Source organism: Aphelocoma coerulescens, chromosome 4 (genome assembly GCF_041296385.1).
Source record: "Aphelocoma coerulescens isolate FSJ_1873_10779 chromosome 4, UR_Acoe_1.0, whole genome shotgun sequence".
Classification (NCBI taxonomy): domain Eukaryota; kingdom Metazoa; phylum Chordata; class Aves; order Passeriformes; family Corvidae; genus Aphelocoma; species Aphelocoma coerulescens.
In genome coordinates this window covers 12713620-12732543 of record NC_091017.1, presented here as the reverse complement: position 1 = coordinate 12732543, position 18924 = coordinate 12713620, and the positions used below count along the sequence as shown (strand labels likewise).

The 18924-nt window shown below is 48.8% G+C and overlaps 1 protein-coding gene across 1 annotated transcript; it reads right to left on the bottom strand.

Moving 5' to 3' along the window:
• Positions 1–894: 894 nt before the first annotated feature.
• Positions 895–11679, bottom strand: NOCT (nocturnin). The gene is made up of 3 exons (XM_069012681.1): positions 11473–11679; positions 3820–4089; positions 895–2977 (listed from the first exon to the last, which is right to left on the bottom strand). Exons 1-3 carry the CDS (start codon positions 11639–11641, stop codon positions 2142–2144), a joined length of 1275 nt encoding a protein of 424 aa, XP_068868782.1. The 5' UTR covers positions 11642–11679; the 3' UTR covers positions 895–2141.
• Between the last annotated feature and the right edge of the window lie 7245 nt (positions 11680–18924).

Here is an 18924-nt window from a genome sequence, read left to right as displayed (position 1 = left end):
AGTGTTGCATCTCTGGCCCAAAATCTCCCCCAGAAGTGCCACCCTTACGGCTTCCAGGGACACAGTTTGATCCTTCTGAAATTCCAGCCAAAGGAGGTGCTGGCTTGTTGCATGTGCCTGGTAGGAGTATTCACCAAGGCCATTGTCTCCTTGATTGTAAAATCCTTTCTGTCTGGGGCAAGTCAAATCCACATAAATCCCAGGCTGGTTAAAGGGGCCTCTGCTTGGAAGTAGACCATTGCCCTCATCCTGAAAGGGTCAGGAACATGTGCAGTGTGTTACAGCTGTGCAACAGCACTTCATTTGTTTGCCTAATGAGGAGTATCTGTGGGGGAATTTGGGACTTCCAGTCACCAGACTCCGTATTTCCCTTCTCAGCAATGCAAGCACAGTACTATATGGGCTGTGTAAAGCTCATACCTGCTGCATTTCTTCTCTTCAAATGCGGTTTTAAAAGAAAGTGGCAGATACAGCTGCATCTTGTGAGGGACCAGACTTCCCAGGCACACTTAGCAGCTCTCAGGGAGGAATTCTTGCACCCTGCTACGCAGGACTAGCTAGGTTTGTACCTCCCCACAACTGTTGGAAAGGGGAATATTTACAGTAATTCAGTGTAGGTTTCCTCTCTTAACTATAAGAGTGAGCAGCTTAACAGCTAAGGGTAACGCCCTTCCCTACAGACTTGTGAAATTTGGACATTCCAAGTTGGAGAAGAATGTGTGCTGTGAAGGCAAAACAGCCATGGCACCCTGACATTAGGGTTAGGGGTGGGGAAAAAGAGGTCTGGAAGAGGAAGCATCAGCACCAACTTGAAGCTCAAACTAATTGAGATAGGTCACCTCCTTGGCAACAGGAACTTGGAACAGGGAAGTGAGAAAGACAGCAGCAGAGATATACTTCTTTCCAAAGTGTTTTATTAATAAAAACCTGGAACATTTAAGAGTTACTATGCACCCTACTTCACATGGAAATACTGCTTTATTTGCCCTGCCATATCTTCCTCAACTATCTAAATGTCAGTCCAACTCCAACTGTTGTCTCTCTTCCCTCCTTTCTTCCTACATCATTTTCCAGCGTAACGGCATGTTTACAATCCATATATGCAATTCCTATGTCACCAGTGAGCATCACAGGAGTTGCTATACTAACACGCCTCTGATGTAACCCAGATGGTCACAGGAAGAGGCTCTGAACACTATCACTGTACGATTTCCAATCAGATGCAGGATCACCAACTTCTCTCAATAAATAAATTACAACACGTTCCAGTGTAGCTTTAGATTCTGAAGATAGATAAATCTTTCAACATTAAGATTGGCCCTTTACTGAAATGGCAAGATTGACAAGACTACAAATTTAAATCATTTAGAAAAATAATACACAAAGCAGAGGAAGAAGTAGTCCCTGGTTAGCTGCGTCCTCCAGAGCGAAGCACAGAAAAGATGAAGGTACAGTCACTGTGTACATGCCTATAGACTGTATGCGTGTGACAGACACATGCACACAGTTCTGGAAAAGTGACAGTATTACTCTAGGTCATAGCCTCTGTTTCCTCACCTGCTCTTACTGGAGGGGGCCTTCCTCACACTTCTAATGAATTTGTCATCTCAGGTCATAGAAAACTGACAAGATCACACTACTATGAGCTTAGCTTTTTGTCTAAACTGCATTAAACTTCCTTCATTTTGCAACAGAAAAAGATTTAAGAGACTCTTACTGGGTAATCAAACCTCACTACCTTTGGTACTTGCAGAAGCTTAACATGAAAGAAATAAAATTAGCATGCTGTCAGGGCAAGTTGTTTTACAAACAAAAGTGTTTCGATTTAAATACTAAGGCCTCCATATTCATTAGAGGATTAAATCCTTAAACAGGGGGCTTAGCGAAAGGATAGAGCTCATTTGCCTTCTAGTTTTCAAATCCTGACATGGCAACAAGACCATGATGAGAACACTGGCTTCTTTCTCCCTCGAAGGCTGCACATTGAGGGCTGAACAGCAAGTGTTAACTCCGAACAAGTGCCTTAATGGTTAGTCAACAGTATTTCCTCATCTTTCAATAGCATCCAGATTCAAGGGCTTTCTCTAAAATAAAAGACTGGCGAGTTCAGACACTGCAATACCAGGTGGCATTCCAAGACGTTACAGCAGTCTGTCAGGGTCTTGATTAAAACTGAAGTCACACACGAGGGACAGGTGATCGGAAGGGTAATTGAATGAGGGCAGCCTGTTGGGCCCAATTTGCTCTTCAGTCAGCAAGCCCAGGGCTGAATTCACATTCAAGGCATGCTGGGAATACCAGATATAATCCAGTGTGTGCCGACACTCTCCAGAGGGCCGGATTTTCCAGGTGGTGTAGGGGGGCTCCGACTGTCCATCAGGGCTCAGCAGCTTGTATGCACTGTTTAAATTGAGGCTGGAGTTGGAGAACTCCCTGTAGACCTCCTCGGTTGGCTCTGCATTGAAGTCTCCACAGACAATCAGGGGGATCTTCGCTCCTTGGGTGATATTTTTCAGGTTCTGGAGGAGGTCACAGCCCTGAGCAGAGCGGAACCTCTCCCAGCCCGTGCGGGCTTTCAGGTGGGTGACAGCGATGCAGAAGAGTCTCCCAGTTTCGTGGCACTTCAGCGTCTGAGCGATGGCCACCTGGTTGGTCTTCAGCTTCATGGCTGTCAGCCGGATGTTGGCACTGTTGACGAGCTCAAAGCGCTCCTTGAGGAAGAACATGGCGCAGCCATCTGGCCCATTGTTGTGCTCCACATCCAGGCACGGTGACCACGGCTTTGGGAAGAAAGTGCACTGGTAGCCCAGGCGGCTGAGGAGTGGCTCAAAGGTGTCAAAGTAGTGGTCAACTTCCTGAAGGCACAAGATGTCGGGCTTGTATGCAAGGATTTCCTCCAGGATGAGGCATTTCCTCTCCTCCCATTTCAGAGCTTCCATGGGGCACTGAACAAAGTTGTCTTTGCCTTCCCCAAGAGCTGGAATCAGCAGGGAGGAGGGACAAAAAACCCAAAAGTTATTGATAGCTGAAACAGCCTGTCATCCTCTAGGTTTTATCAGCTTAAATGCAGGTCATGGGTTTTTCAGGAGTAGCTGGTTACTTTAAGGGTACCAGATTTACCAATGGGTGTGAGAACCCCTTCTCAAGTCACTGGAGTCACTCCAAAAAAATTAAGTTCCTTTTACAGATACAAGTAAAAGTTTTCTCCCCCTCTGCCCACTACACAAGGGCAAGTACTTCCACATGTGGCTGCTGCAGCTTAAGCCAAAACAGAAGGAAGTGGGTTAAAAGTGACTTAACTGCAAAAGGTAAGGCAGTCCCTACGAAGGGAATTTCCCACCCCAAAAGATTTTGAGGCTGTTGCACAAGTCAATTTACAGCCTTGACTCAAAACTACCAGTTAAAATTATTTTTAAGCATTGAGAATTCCCATAGCAGATCTGAATTTCTGGATAGTTCACCAATAAGGTAACCAGAAACTGAAGAGAAACTTTACAAATAAAATTTAGGAAAAGGATGAGTCTTCTCTGGGGTTAACAACCATCTATAAAACTGATGGGTCACAGCTTTTAGAATACACTGTATTCAGTTAGGATAGGAATTCAGGGCTACCTTCGGCATCAGAGTTGCGAGGAGACACCTTTTTTTTCTCTCCTATGGGACAGAAGGAAAGCCACTATTTCAAGTGCTCAAAATATTCCCCCTGGCCCTCAGTCTCATGTATCTCATGTAGTTTGCTCCTCTCCCTTTGCTCTGCCAGGGTTTTCATTGATGCATTTGGTCTCAAGGTCATACCTTGAGCTCACAAGCATCTCCTACCTTGGGCGAGGATGTTCCACTGCATGACCCGGATGGGGCGGTGGTTACTGGTAGTATTTTTCTTCAGGTTCACGAAGTTCCTCTGAAACCGGGGTGGCCGCTTCTGCAGAACAATCTGACATTCCTCCAGCAAATCCTTGGGGTCTAAAGGATCCAGCCGTGCTGAGTCCAGCTGCTCCAGGCAGTCCTGGTGCTGGGACACGGCACCACTGCTCAGCGTCTTGGCGAGCACACTGTAGAGCCGGCTGGTGCTGTTTCCCATGGAACACACTGCAAGGGAAAAACAGGTGTTAGAGCTGGTCCACCACAACTCTTCTCATCACTTGGGTGCCTTGTTGCAGCCATTGGTGGTTTGTGCAGGAGCCTGTTCCCGAGTCTGAGACAAAATAAGAAGGATGCAGAGATAGGGTTAGTCCTGTTCAGTCTCATGTTCTGCCTGTCATCAGGGGCTGCAGCCTGCAAACAGCCTGGTTTAAGACATCATGTTGCTGTCTTCTTAAGGCAATAAAGAAGTCTTTCAACCAGAATAGTGTTACAGTGGGGATACTGCAACACGCATATCAAACGAGGCCCGTGGAAAAGAAATATATATGGACCGATTCTAGACAGATGTTTCAGAGAGATGTTTATTTCTCCAGTTGCAGGGCCAGAGCTCTGCTGAGGAACTGCTGCAATCACGAGACCCGAGGGTCCTTGCCCGCGCAGCGGAACAAAAAACAACCAATGGGGAACGAGGCTGACCAGGGGCTAGGGAAAACCCGTGTCTCCCCCCAGGGCCCCTCTCCCAGGACCACATGGCAGGGGGGGAAGGGACCCCGACATTTCACCCGTTTATTTTTAACAAAAAGAGATTTAAAACTTAACATTGAAAACAACTGGATAAACATAACAAGAATAGTTTCAAAACAAAACAAGCCACCCTCCTGAGTCTTTAAATGTCCAAACAGATTCTCTGGAACATCTTAAGGCTGACAAAAGGGAGACAGGACTCTCCAGGCATACTTTGTGGGGAAACTGAGGCAGGAGAGGGTTTCTTCCATTTGTACCTGTTAGAACTCTAAACAACAATAGTTAATTTCTTCCCTCCCCCTCTTCATCTCCCACTCGGCATTGGAAAAGGATTTTTGGGGAAACAACTGGCAAAGGCATGGTTTTGTGAGGGAAACCATGGGTGAAAAAATGGATTGGGAATATATTGGGGGTAATAGGATATAGGATAAAAGGGAAAGGTGGGATTAGGAAAGGGAGACTGTAGGGGGGGCTTATAATGGAAATATTGTCTAACATGACTACGATTTTTAGCATATATACTGCCTTTCACAGAAACACCATCAGGCCCAGTGACCTCTGCTGCTTGTAACCCTTTTCTACCTTGCACAATTTTGAACTCTACTACTTCTCTATCTCCTAAACTTGGGATGTATTTTTCAGGGTTATTCTTTTTAATAGCAGTTCTATGAACGAATATGTCTTCTTGGTTGTCACATCTTGTTATAAAACCATAATTTTGTTTAACATTATACCATTTTACTATTCCTAAAACCTTAGCTATGGTGATTTTTTCCTTTTTTTGAGTGGTTGCTGTTTTCTGTCTCGCTGCATTTCTGCTTTCTCTTTCGCTCACTCCTGTGTTGGAATTGCCAGGGTTGTCAGTGCTGCCGGGGCCGTCGGGGCTGCTCGTGCCCACGCGCTCTTCCTGGGGTCGCATTCGGGGCTGCGCAGGCCAGGCCAGGCTGCGCTGCTCAGCTCCCCGTGCGCCGCCACCGCCTCTGCTCTCAGCTGCGCTGCTGCTGCCTGGGGCCGCACCCACGTCTTGGCCGGGCCCCCAAGCGACGGCCCCCTTGTGCCCTGCTCCAGCGCACGTCTCAGCTAGGTGTGGCTCCACTCTGCCGCCACCGCCACCAGCAGCCAACGGCACGGCGCCCCTCTCGGTCAGGCGTTCACGGGGCTCGCTCCACCACGTGCTGCACAGGGCCAGGCGGGCAGCACCGGGTAGCCCCGCTCCCGCCACGCCTCACTCTGCTGCCAACACTGCAGCTCACGCTGCGCCGCCGGTGCGCGGGAACTGCCTTGCTGCTGCTTGCAGAGCTCTCAGTCCACGTCCACGTGGCCTGGGTCACACGGACTCTGAGGCAGGCTTCCCTTCACCAGGACACAGCTTTGTTCAACAGTCTCAGTAATTAAATAATATTCATGAAAATATTCTTCCATCGGCATATATTTTGACTCAGAAATTAACTGTGTCCAAACAGTCTTCCATAAGTCTTTGGTAAGAATTAAATCCCAAGAAACGCAGAAAAAGTTCTTAAACAACCATGAAAGGAAATGTTTCAGTTCCTTTTGAGCTTGAATTAAGCTAAAATTTACAAATCGTTGTTCAAGAATCTTCTCAAGTTTAAGATAAATGTCCATATGCGGCTCTGAGAGCCAAAAGTCTTTCCACGGTTCCTCCATAGTTTAGAGATAGAACAGCAAAACAAAAACAAGAGAAATCCAGAGTTTACTCAGAAATCAGTTGCTGTCCTTAGGGATCGGGGATCGTTCTGCTCGCATTATCCACCATTTGTTACAGTGCGGATACTGCAACCCATGCATCAGACAACAAGGCCCATGGAAAAGAAATATATATGGACCGATTCTTGATAGGTGTTTCAGAGAGATGTTTATTTCTCCAGCCGCATGGCCGGGGCTCTGCTGAGGAACTGCTGCAATCACGGGACCCGAGGGTCCTTGCCCACACAGGGGAACACAAAACAACCAATGGGAAATGAGGCTGACCAGGGGCCAGGGAAACCCCATGTCTTCCCCCAGGGCCCCTCTCCCAGGGCCACATGGCAGGGGGGGAAGGGACCCCGACAGAATAGCAGGGCTAAGATTAACTCTGCACATGTAGAAAACACAATAGAGCATACTTTTTCTCTGTTCACATAGGAGAGAGCCCAGCAGTGGACAAATGCTGCCTGCTCCTTACTTCATGTGCAGCATTGGCTTCTGATGGAGATAGCACTCTGTATGGCCTGGTACCCTGTGCCTATCTAGGATGCCTCCAGACTGCAGACTATGGCCTGCAGGACAGCCAGCAGGGTGACTCATTCCATCAGGTTAGTATTTAGGCAGAATCTCTGATCACAGTTTCATTTACCCCCAAAGCAGTAACGTTGTCATGAGCATGAAGCAGCCAGATGCTTCTGCTGGCTTAGATCTCAGGATGTGGAGTGGACAAGGCGGTGTCTCTAGCTCCCCTTCACATCCCTGTGTTCATTCTCCTCACCTTCCTTCCTCTCCTCACTCCTTTGTGTTGTGCCCCAGCTCAGCAGTTTCCAGCACTCCCTGCAGTCCTCCCTGGGCCCCAGCCACCTCCTGTTCCTTTGGCCATCTTACCCACATGACCTGCACACAAGCTGCTGTCCTCAGCTCTCCCTGCTAATGCAGCTGGCCCTCACCCAGCCCTGCGTCTCCTACAGGGAGGTCTCCCCATCCTACATGGGGTCACAGATGTCAGGGGACGGAGATGCACATGTGTCCCTGCTCTGTTTTGTCCTTTGGCTTATGCACAGTTTGTGGTATTTCTACACTGTGCGTGCCCCAAGAGCTCTCCAGCCATTTCTCAGGGAGAGGGCTTTGCTCCTTCAAACACAAGCAGTATGGGCAGTGCTTGCACCACAGCAACTTGCTGAGGCAATGCTGACTGAGTTTTGTTGCTGTCTCAACTTACTTATTTACTCCGAATGCCTTTTACAAAGGGAATCTTAAGCAAAAGAACTTCAGTGTTGCACTACTTCAGTGTTGGCCCACAGTGGTTTTTAAGTAAGTTTATTTGTACATTTGAGTTACTTAAAAAAGGAAGAGGATGAAATTGTCATCTTGTGCTCGCATCTTGCAGCAGATTTGGGGAGCTACCCAACACACCTGCACGTTCAGATTGGACACAGCACTACCACTTGTAAGAGCTGGTGACAGATGTACAATAATGACAGGCTAGAGGGGCAGGCAGGAAGATGGATACCCTAACAGTTCAATAAACATACTCAGGAGGAAAAGAAAGACTCTGCAGTATAAGCCTCACGTCCTTGTATTTAGGAAAACAGATACTTTTAAAAGACACTAAAAACTAGTTGCTTTAATGTGTGTTTTGTATGTGTAAGCCCATGGAACAGTTCTAAGAAAGCTGTGAAGTGGGAATTTAGATTAGATATAGGATGTTTCTCCTCATCTCCATCGTTTTAAAGTACTAGGAGTTCCTCAAACTGAGATGGCGGTCTTGAACTCACACACACGAATGTCTTTCTAGGGAAGCTATGTGCAGTTTCAGTTTCTGCAGTCTTTCTCAGTGTACAATTCTTCTCAAGAAGCCAAGTACTGCTGAAGTAGAAGAAATGGCATTTAATAGTGATGGAAAACACAAAATCCCTAAGCTGGACCCTTACACAGCTGTGAGAGGATAGCGAGCAGGAATGAAAGCACACTCTGTGCTGGATACAGAAGGGTGCGGTTTACACACAACCAGGACTGCCAGGCAGCCATGCAGAAACCCAAAGAAATCAACTGAGCTTTTAATAGAAGCTCCACAGGGACCCACTCACCTATTTTTAGGGTAGGTACAATCCACAGCTAAGCACTGCAACTGCAGATAAGCACACAGTGTTTTCTGCTGCATCAGGGGTGCTGTCAACAGCTGAGTACAGCCCCTGCCGTGCCATGGATGCACATGGCTCATGTGGGGCTCTCCAAAGGAATACTGGGAAATAACTACCCTCCAAGAAGCCATTATCAAGATCTTAGGCTGCTTGTGGCTTGATCTGAGTCAGAGGGATGATGTTGAAGGGACAAGGTAGGTGTAACACAGCTGGAATCAAAGGCCTGCTGGCAAAGCCCTGAGCAGCTTACAGCTGTTACAGCAGGATCAAGGCTAAGTTCAGCCTCCACCTGCCAAGCTGCAAACAAAGCCAAAGTATCGTCTAAATCTCATCATCCCTGGGATCCTGGGGTATCCAGCTCTTTATAGGGCATAAAGCATAGCCTAACCTGTGCTACGGCCCAGAACTGATCTGACAGCTTTTAAAGTCAGTCATGTGTCAGGAAGGAAAAAGAGCTTCAGTCTTCTTTTGAGGAACCAGAGAAGATTGTGTGAAAGAGGGTCTGGACTGTAAATTAAGCAACTTCAGTCCTGGTATAGGTGGCTTGAAAGCTCTTGGCTGAAGGAAGGGGGCTCCTTGGGATGATTCCAGCTTAAGATGACTGCTGATCTGCATAAGTTCTTTGTCCCAAAAGTGCTGAAATCATGACAGCATAGACTGAGGTATTCTGCAGAATAGGGGTCAGACCAACAACCTGAATATGAAAACTCCAAACACAAAATTCATTTTGTTATTTCTGCAATGTTGAACCATGTCCACAGCAGTCCAGCTGTACAATACAAGGTCACCACTTCAAAATCTTACAGTGCAAGTTAAGTAACCTGTAACTTCCTGGGATAATGTGTGCTGCCAGTGCTGTGACACTGTGGTGCTGGTGCAGGCAGAGGAACAAGCAGACTTCTGAGCTTGCACTGAAGCAGTGGATAGTGAACATGAAAGTGATTCTCTTGGTGTGATATAACAGGGAACAATCAACTCAGCAATTACCATTCAAGGTGCTTAAAATCAAAAAGTTCCTTCCTCTCAGCAAGGGTGGTACCTCAGCATAGTAAGGGCAAGGGAAGAATTCAAACTGTGAATTAAATTTAAGAACAGGGTGTAAAGTTGGAAGGTTTCTTGCATCATCCAGCACAGAAGATATGAACTTCTAGGATCTCAGGCAACAAGCCATCAGAGACTTTATTTTAAGGACTTTGCTTCAGAGATGAGGGCTGCAGAAGGGTATTGAACCCTGACCTTTCAGGTAAGGTGAACAACATTCTCACTTCCCTTCCTTTCAGGTTATACCTCCCAGAACCACTTTCAGCTAGAAGCCCTACCTTGTTTACCACAGGGCTTTCCCGGCCCAGTGAATGGCTGCCCATACCTGCAGTTTGGCCTGGTAGTTGCATCAGCCTCCACGGCCCCAGGGGCCAGCAGCAGCTAGATATGGCCTCCCTGGAACCGCAGTTCTAGGAACAACTTGACAGGCACCATGTGACAAATTCTATGCTACAAGGTATCATACTACACCTACAACTTTTTTTGGGACAGCAATGAGAGTTTGTCAGAGCAAGGCAGAAGCTGCCTGTTCTCAACAGGCAACACCAGAAAGAAGAGGGAACCTCAAATCCTGCCTCTAGTAATATAGAGAATCAGTACTTGGCACAAGCTCTGGAAACCTTTATCCTCATGAGTGCTTTATTAATCATGAGCTCAATTCTGCCAACTCTCTGATGCATATGCTCCTCTTCCCTGTAGTGCCATGAAGCTTCAATCCTGCCATATGGCATCCTGGCCTGGCATCAACAGGAGGAATGGAAGCACCCTGCCCCATGCTGGCTTTTACACCCCTCCTGTAACAGCAACAGCAGGGAATGAACTCGCTTCACCCCAACCCCAGCTGAGGGCAGTAGGGGAAAGTGGATCTCCTGAATGCCAGGTATGCAATACAGCCTCAAACATATCGTCCAGAAAAGCTGTGGCTGCTCTATAGCTGGAAGTGTCTAAGCGCAGGGTGGATAGCACTTTGGGCAACCTGGTCTAGTGAGAGGTGTCCCTGCCCACTGAGCGAAGACTGGAACCAGAGGACCTTTAAGGTCTCATCCAACCCAAACCATTCAATGATAAAGCTTATTACCTCTCCCACCAGCAAGTCTGGAGCAATGGGGCTGCTACTTTGCTGCCCTGCCTCAGGTTTCACAAGGAATGGCACCGGGTGAGCATCTTGAGCCATGGCCAGAGCCAACAGAGATGGCTTAAGGCTGGATCTGACCACAGGAGTCCGGTGGGTGCATCATTGCCCTGATCCGGGTCTGGCCACAGTCAGAGGGCAGGGTGCGGGGCACATGCCAAGGTAGTGTCCGCACAAGCACCCAAGGACATCTGGGCACTTTCCAAGTCTCATGTGGGGAATGAAGAACGGGGTGTAATTATTTAACGGTATAGACAAGTAGGACCTGGTGGCTGCTGCTGCCTGCCGGAGAGTAACCTGGGCTGTTCCCACACACTGTCTTGAGTGAAAAGACCCCAGTGTGAGCCAAGCTCATCCTACACAAAGTGCAACGCTAAAGAGGACAGCTCAGCTATCCGAGAACATGCTCCTGACAGCGGCATGTGGACGCTGACCCTCGGGCTCACCAGACAGGTCACCCCACCGATACCCTGGTTTACTCCAAGCACCCAGCCTACATGTGGGTGCAGAGGGTGCCCTATCCCTCAGATGGAGGACACCGAGCCAGAAACCCCTGAAGTTCCGGCGGGCTGTCCGGCCAGCGCCTGTCGCGATGCTGCGGGATGTTGCCCGCTCACAGCGGGTGGGCGAACGCCACGGCCGCTGCCTTAAAGCCCAAGAGCCGGTCCAATCCCGAAGAGGTGGCTGGCGAAGGGACAAAGGACACGCTGATGCGGGCTGAACAGTCCTGATCCTGCTCCGACAGCAGCAGCCCAGCACCAGCCGCCCGGTGACCGGGGCCGCCCAGTTGTGACCCCGCGCGGTTCCCGGGGCGGCTCCGCACTCTCCCCGGTCAGTACCCACCTGTGCGGGGCGGCGCCCCCGGGGCGGGCGGGCCGCCCGCTGCTGCCCGCGCGGCGGCGGGGTGGGAGCGGGGCCGCGACAGCGGCAGGCGGGAGGCCGAGGCGGCGGCGGGAGCGCAGCAGAGAGTGGGCAGCGCCGAGCAGAGGCAGCGCGCGGGGCTCTGGTACATGCTCCCGGCAGGACGGAGCAGGACCGGCTGCGATGGGGCGGGATCAGTTGCGCAACTACTCCCACGCCCGCCCGGCGGCGCCGCTTATAGAGGCGGTGGCGCCCAGCGCAGCGCGTACATCGGGCACTACCACCCGCACTTGAGGGGGAGACACAAGGTACAAACTCCCTCGGCACCGCTGCCCGCACACCGAGCCCGCCCACGGAGAGCGGCGGAGCGGCGCTTCCCCCGACCGTTCCGAGGCTTCTGCTACCGCAGGACGCTGCGGTAGGAAGAACACGCCCCGTGGCCGCTCCCGCCTCCCCTACCCCACCGTGAAGTGGTCTGGCCCGGAGGAGGTTTCCCGCCGGTGATGTCAGCAAGGGGCGCCCTCTGCTTCCAGGGACGTCACGGGAGAGTGGCCGAGCAGCCCCGCCCCGCCGGGTACAGCGTGCGGTGCCCGTACGTGCAGGCCTTTGCCCCGCTACGGAGAGGCGCTGGGCTGCCTCGCTGAGCCCCGTGCATCCCCCTCCCCACGCCCGCCACGTCCCCAGGACCACGTGGAGAGGACGCTCTCCCAGCGCAGCATCCCGCATGTGCCGTCCCCTGTGGGAGCCTGCGAGGCGCTGGGTTGGGGGGAGAACAGTGGAGCAGCCTCTGATAAGGGGGGTCTGGGCCCCAAAGCAGGGAGCTGGGGCTCCCTCTGTTGGGTACTCTTGTTTCTTGTTCCCCCCAGCTCCCGTGTCCTCTTTGCTCCGGCACCTTGTGTGAGGCCGGAGGGGCCAAGGGCAGCCCGAAATTCCTGTGCTGAAATTAGGGCAGTGCCCGCAGCTAGTCTGAACAGGCTTCCTTCTGAAAAAGTACTGACTTTTTTTTTTGACAGACCACCGAGGGGGCTTGGGGGAGGCACATGCCTTCTGTGAGGGATGCTGCTGTAAGAACTAGGACAAGCTGGCAGCATGGCATTAGACCTGGGTCTGCTTAAACGCCCCTGGCTCATCCATCTTTTTCTCAGGCTTTCCATTGCCAGGAAGATGGCATTAGGGCACAGCAGCTGATCCCTGTGTTTTGGTGTTCCAGTGCCTGCTGTCAAGCTTGCTGCCTAGTGGGCTTAGGGTGGTTACAGCCATCCCCTGGAGACAAGAGAGAATAGTAGAATCATTTAGGTGGGAAAAGACCTCCAGGATGATCAGGGTGGAAGGTTTTGTTTGATGGGAGCATCCTTCTCTTGGTGGGCTCCCAAGCCCCAGCAGCCCATTGCACCAACCATGCAACAGGATGGGGGACACCCAGGAAAAGGGGCACTGGGGAGGCTGAGGATGCTTCTAGTCCTGTCACATTAACCAGATGGAGCCAACAACCCACCTCTGCCACTGCCAGACGGTTCAAGAACTGATCAATATGAATAAATGGTGATCCTCAAAAGTATGGTGCAAGCATTAAAAAAGACCATTTCAGAGCAACCTCAGAGGAGTTGTCAATTCAGCAGCATCACAGGCTGGGCTCCACTGCCAAGCAGAAGTCAGGTTTTGGAAAGGATCTTACCTCTGTTCTTTGTGCTGTCAGGATGAATTACCTGCAGACTGCCTGTGTGGGGTGACATGTAACCTCGTTCTAAGCTGCAAGCGAAGGGGATTTCACAGCCTCCCTGAGCTCCTAGAAAACTCTGTTTTGGTTTTGGGCACATATGTAGGCATGCCTCTGGGTCCAGAGGAAAGGGAGTTCTCACCTGTCCAGGGACTAAATTGGCCTCCAGGGCTGGAAGCAAATGCAGGCTGCCAGCAGAAAGATGGGACTCTTCTTTTCCACTGGCATGTCATGAGAGCTCTGACTTCCTAGGTGCTTATCTTTCCTAAGCATAACAGCTGATCCTGCTTTCCCCAGTGCAGGAAGTGCATCTTGGCTTGGGCAACATTGGTTGACCCCTGTCCTTGTTCTAGCAGTCTTTTAATCTACTTGCAGACTATTTTTCATGGGCCTGGTCTTTCTTTATTTTCCCCTAAAAAAATAGACATGTTTCTTTCACATCATGTCTTCTAAATCTTTTCTTATTGCTCTCTCCTCAAGCCTTTCCTTGCCCTAGCTCTTCCCCGCTGTCTCCTGCTTACAGCCCGCCACAAATTTGCTCGTCTTTCTTTGTGTTACTCTCCATTCCAGCGACATTTGTCATTGTCAGGTCGTTCCTCACCACAAATTTCATAGTGCAAGGAACTTTCCTTCCCCGTTGAAGGCAAGTGCATTGTTTGTCTTTCTTTCATCACCTGGTGCCACTCTTCTTGCCTGGATTTTGGAAGGCACTTGTTAGGTGTTCAGAGATAACATGGGAGAATATCTAGAGTCTTCTGGGTTGATGAAGGTACCAGTTAGCTTTTCTTTCTGCCTCTCCTCTACTTACTTTGTGTCCTTACTGACTTTTCTGTCTCATTTCTAGAGCTGAGTTTGATCCCTTGTACCATTTTGATGCTTTGGACCCTCTTGGCTCTGACTGATTTCATCCCAGTTTCATCCCTGGAGGCTTGTGCTAATTCTGTTATTCTCATCTGTAATTTTACCTATGTGTCTTTGTTCCTCATTTCCTTTTTGATTATCAAGGCACAGATGGTGGTAGTCTCACAAGCCCTCTAGTGATGGTGGTTTTCTCTCAATGCTGTTTTTCTTTTCAAAAAGATGTGTAGAGCAGCTGCAATTTCAAAGGTGGGTCCTAGATCTTGGTGCTTAAACTTACACCTGGATGTGTGTAGGCTCATCTAGCCCTCCCTAGGCAAAATACTCTAATGCAAATGCTTTTAAACAAAGTAAAAACCCCAAGAAAGATAATTAAACAACAGGTAGGTAATTAGTACCCCACTAACTTTTTTTAGTTTTGTTTTCTGTAAAATAAAGTAGCCTGACCTCGGCAGAGAATGCTGGGAACATGGGGGAGAAGCAGCTGGAGAGCCTGGGTGGGTGTAGTGGTGCATTCAACCCTCCCTCTCCTCCCCCCACCGCCATGTCCAGGCTACAGTGTGATCTGAGAAAATGCTTGTTTGGCCTTCTCCTTGAAAACACTACCTGGGCTCAGTTCTTTCTGAGCTTATCAAAAAACACTGTCTGCTCTTAGGAACTCTTAATGAGCTTCTGTTTTTCTCATGACCAGCCTTGGAAAATATTTCCCTGGCCTGAATGGTATAACATTCCTATTCTCACACTTTCAAAGAAAAGCCAAACTGTGGCCAGGCTGAAACATTGTTATGGCTGAAGCCCACTCTCTTAGAACCCTATAAACACCGGTCCAAGATGGGGCCCCTTGAGCTCTCCTGGGACTACCACAGGCCTGTGACCAGCAATCTCCCTCTGAGGGGGACACCTCTCAGAGCCAGCAAACCCTCAGGTTGGCTATACCTGGAGGATCGCCGAACAATGATGCGTCCTGGGCCAACACCCTCACTCCTCAAGGCCTGATCCTTCACCCCTCAGGAGATGCAAAAGCATGCAAAGTGAGTATTTTCACTGACTTCTGAGGGAAATTTTTCGCCAGGTACCTTATCTTGCACTGACTGTTTCTGTCTGCATACTCCATACTGTTTGCGCATATGCTATAGCAAGTCTGGAAGTTAAGTTAAATTATAGTTATAATTTAGGCTAAATGCTGTTAAGTGTCATTTCTCTGTTAGACTGTTAAGGTTAAGATATAAATTAAGGTATAAGTTAAAGTACTGTTAGGTTTAAGTGTTGTTAAGCTTTATGCCACATTCCTTTTTATCCTTGTTTACACTATCTTTACACACAGATACCCGTGCATACCTAGGTAGTTTCAATTCATTTCTGTTTTGATTGCCTGGCTTTTGTTTGGTTTTGTTGTTGCCTGCTTTCCCCTTGTGGTGCCTTAGTTGCCCTTTGTAAGTAGAGTGAAACTTGCTAACGAATCTGTTGTCCTTTGTAGTTTAATATTAAATCTGACTTTTGCTCATACCCTTGCTGGTGATTTTTTGAATGATCTCAAGGACACTTGTTCAGGACAGAGGGAAAAGGCTGGAACCTGGATTTCTCTGCTTTCAAGTACGTGGACTACTCCTTGAAGATCTCTCAGCTCTGATTCATATCCTTTCCACTTTAAATACTCATAGAAGGGACAGAGGCTTGACTGCCATGCAAGACTGGGAGCCCTGGTTCCTTGCTGGGCTCTGCACCTGACTGGGCTTGTTTGCTCTAAAGTCTGGGCACCCTTATCAGAAGAGCAAACTTGTGACTAAGAGTTTATTTCTATGCTTTTTGTGCATGAACCTCTGTAACCAGCATTCCCCCCCCCCCCCTTTCCAGAAGACCAGATAATTCTGGAAGGAAAGAGTCGTTGGTGATCCAAGGAATCCATGAACTGTCCCAATGGCCCTGCCATTTCTGGCAGGATTTGGCAAAGAAAATCCCTGACAGTAGTGGCCAAGGGGATAGGTAGCCTGGGTTTTGCTGCTGACAGATTAGACTTGGTGACAGGGGAGCTGCTGGCTTTGTATCCTGATCAGGAGATGAGGCAGCTGGGCCCATCTCTGAGCTCCAAGTCCTCAGGTCCTGTCAGGCATTTGCTGGCATTCAGGTGCATCTTATCCTGATGGCTCTCTGTTCTGCCCTTGTGCCCCATGGAAAAACCCTTGAGTTTTCCCCAGAGCTGGCGGCTCATCTTCCTCACCTCATCTTCCAGCAGATTTCTTGGAGCTTCTCACCACCTAGCAAGCTCAGCAGTCCTTAAGTAACTAATGAGTGGCAGTGCAATATGTTTGTTAGTCATTTTATTTCTCTGATGACTCAAGTAGTTGGGTTTAGGCCAAACCACCTCTTCATGTGATCTCCAAGGAGGAAGGTCGGAAGGTTTCCTGCTGTACTGCATATGTTTTTCTCTGCTCTTTTGAGTGTTGGCTTTCCTTAGCCATGTGTGCCCATGCTTGCATGACAATAAAGAAGGCATTTGTGAAAGAAAAAAAGTTGCTGATGATGCATGAAACTGTTTTCCACACATACCACTCTGTTCCCAGGACTGGGAGGAGTGGTGATTTAGCTCCACAATGTGAATCAGTGTTTGCTTGGCATTCCTTGGGGTGGTTCCAAAGCCCTATTAGCCGCCTGTAAAATCCTTCTGAAAATACACAAAATAAGTGATTAATTTTAGGTACATGTGACTTAATGAAAAGAGAGAAGTTTCTTCAGGAATTGATCTCAGCTATCCCATGTGCATCTGATTCATGTTTCCACAAGCTGGGAACAGTGAGCAAATGGAGATAAGGGGTCCAGGTCAAAGGGTGCCTAGTCTGTGAGAAATGCTTTTTTCTTAGTTTTTTGACCTGTTCTTACCCTGGAGATGCTGATGTTTCAAATATCCTGCCCAGACTATTAATCCTTTTCCAATGCTGTGGAAATCTCAGAACCAGCAGGCTGTTATTACTTACTAAAGAATATGCTTTGACTTAAGTTTCTCCAGCATCTAATAAAAGCAATGATGTGCTCAAACTCCGCTTCCTTGGGATTAGAATGATCTGTAGAAATGATCCTTCCACCTCCTTAGTAACTTCCTCCCAACTGGTCATCCCTGTGTCAGGAAAGCATTTGTGCTGTGTTAGGTACTACTGCTCTAACTGCCAACATTTTCAGCTTGGAAAAGCATGCTCTGAAAGGAAACTACCATCTCTGGGGAGATGGACAGTAATCACTGTAGTGCCACAGTGCATTAATAGGAGAAAGCCTGTGGCAGTTTGATTCTGCGCAGCATGGATGGCTGTGAGCATGGTGGTGAACTTCCTGGTGCACACATATCCCAACACCTGATTTCTCCCATGAGCAACGCCATCACCTGGAGTGCTGGATGCTTTCCTGTGGGATGCCTTGTGCCCTCCAGGATGCCCTTTTCCCCTGTCATGTCACCAGGAGCCCTTCACCTCTCCACCATCAACCTGCTGTGGGGCTTCCTCCCTCCCTGGGCAGCAGTCTGGGAGTGCTTGCCTGCTCTCCCCTCCCTGCCTCACCTTGCTTTTGGATACCTGGGAAGAAGCTGTGAGCCAGGACTAGTGGCAAACATGGGGATCATGTTTGAGGAGGCTGCCCTGAAACAGGTTCACCTGACATGAAGTAGGGCAGAGAATTAGGTGTTTAAAACAGGCAGCATTGCCACAGATAGCTGAGGTAGCTTTCCAAAGCACTCAGCTCTCATTTTTCTAGCATTTCAGTCACTAAAGCATTTCACAAAGTGGAGCTCTGCCACTTGAACCCAGTATCTGTCTTGCTGAGAAATTAGTAGCAGCAAGTCTGGGTAGCAGACAGTGTTGCAGGCAGTTAAGGAAGAGGGAACAATAGTGACACATGACATCTTGTTAAAGAAACATGCATGTCACTTCATCTCAGATATGAATATACACTAGAGTGGGGATGATTAAGTAGAGTACTTTGTATTTAGAAATAGGTGTCTGTCTGCCTTTGGAATCAAAATTTCCAAGACTTCTACATGAGGCTGCCAGACTTTGTCTTGACTTGCTCAGTACCTCTCTGAATCTACTTTCTGACACTTCGTAATTTTTGGAATACTTATTTATGCTCCAAGGACCTGTTATATGCCTTTTTTTGGGCAAAACCATTTCATTTTCCTTCTATGTGTGTTAGTGACTTTGAAGGGAGCTAGTGAATAGCTCTCCTTGGAGCCACTGCAGCCACTTGTGCTGCAATGCTCACCTGTATCTGAACAAGGGGAGGATCATTCATTTCCATTTAGGACATTTAGCAAACATTTTCATTCAGCCATTAGTCTGCCTTTTGAGAGACAGAAATGGACATATTATCCATTTAGGATGACGTTGTGACATGGTTGTAGCTTTCGAACAGCTGTCAGATGTTGACATGATTTTTAGAGGTCCTTAGAAGGGTCAGGCCTGGCAGGCTACCATTTCCTGACCTGCTGGAAAGACCTGGAACACTTACTGATACAGGAGTGGTTCACCTGCCTCTGCTTAGAGTCTGAGGCAAATGGGATGCTGATGGAGTGAGGACCATTGAAAAGCCTGGGATTTGTACAGCATTTCTAGAGCCCAAATCAGTGGAGGTGCTGCCCCTGGGGAGCTTCTGGTGGTGATGCACTTCCTGGCACACAGGCATGTAGAGGCAGCAGGAGTGGGTCTGGGGCTGCTCAGTAGCACCATTCATTGTCACTGGTCCTCCCTGGTGCCCATTCAGACATGGTCTGCAAGTGCTGCTCTCTGACACATGCTCCAAGAAGCTGAAGATCCATCCTCCTTCCCAATGACTGCTTTGGGATATCTTAAGCTAAGATAAGGACAGTCTTCTTGACA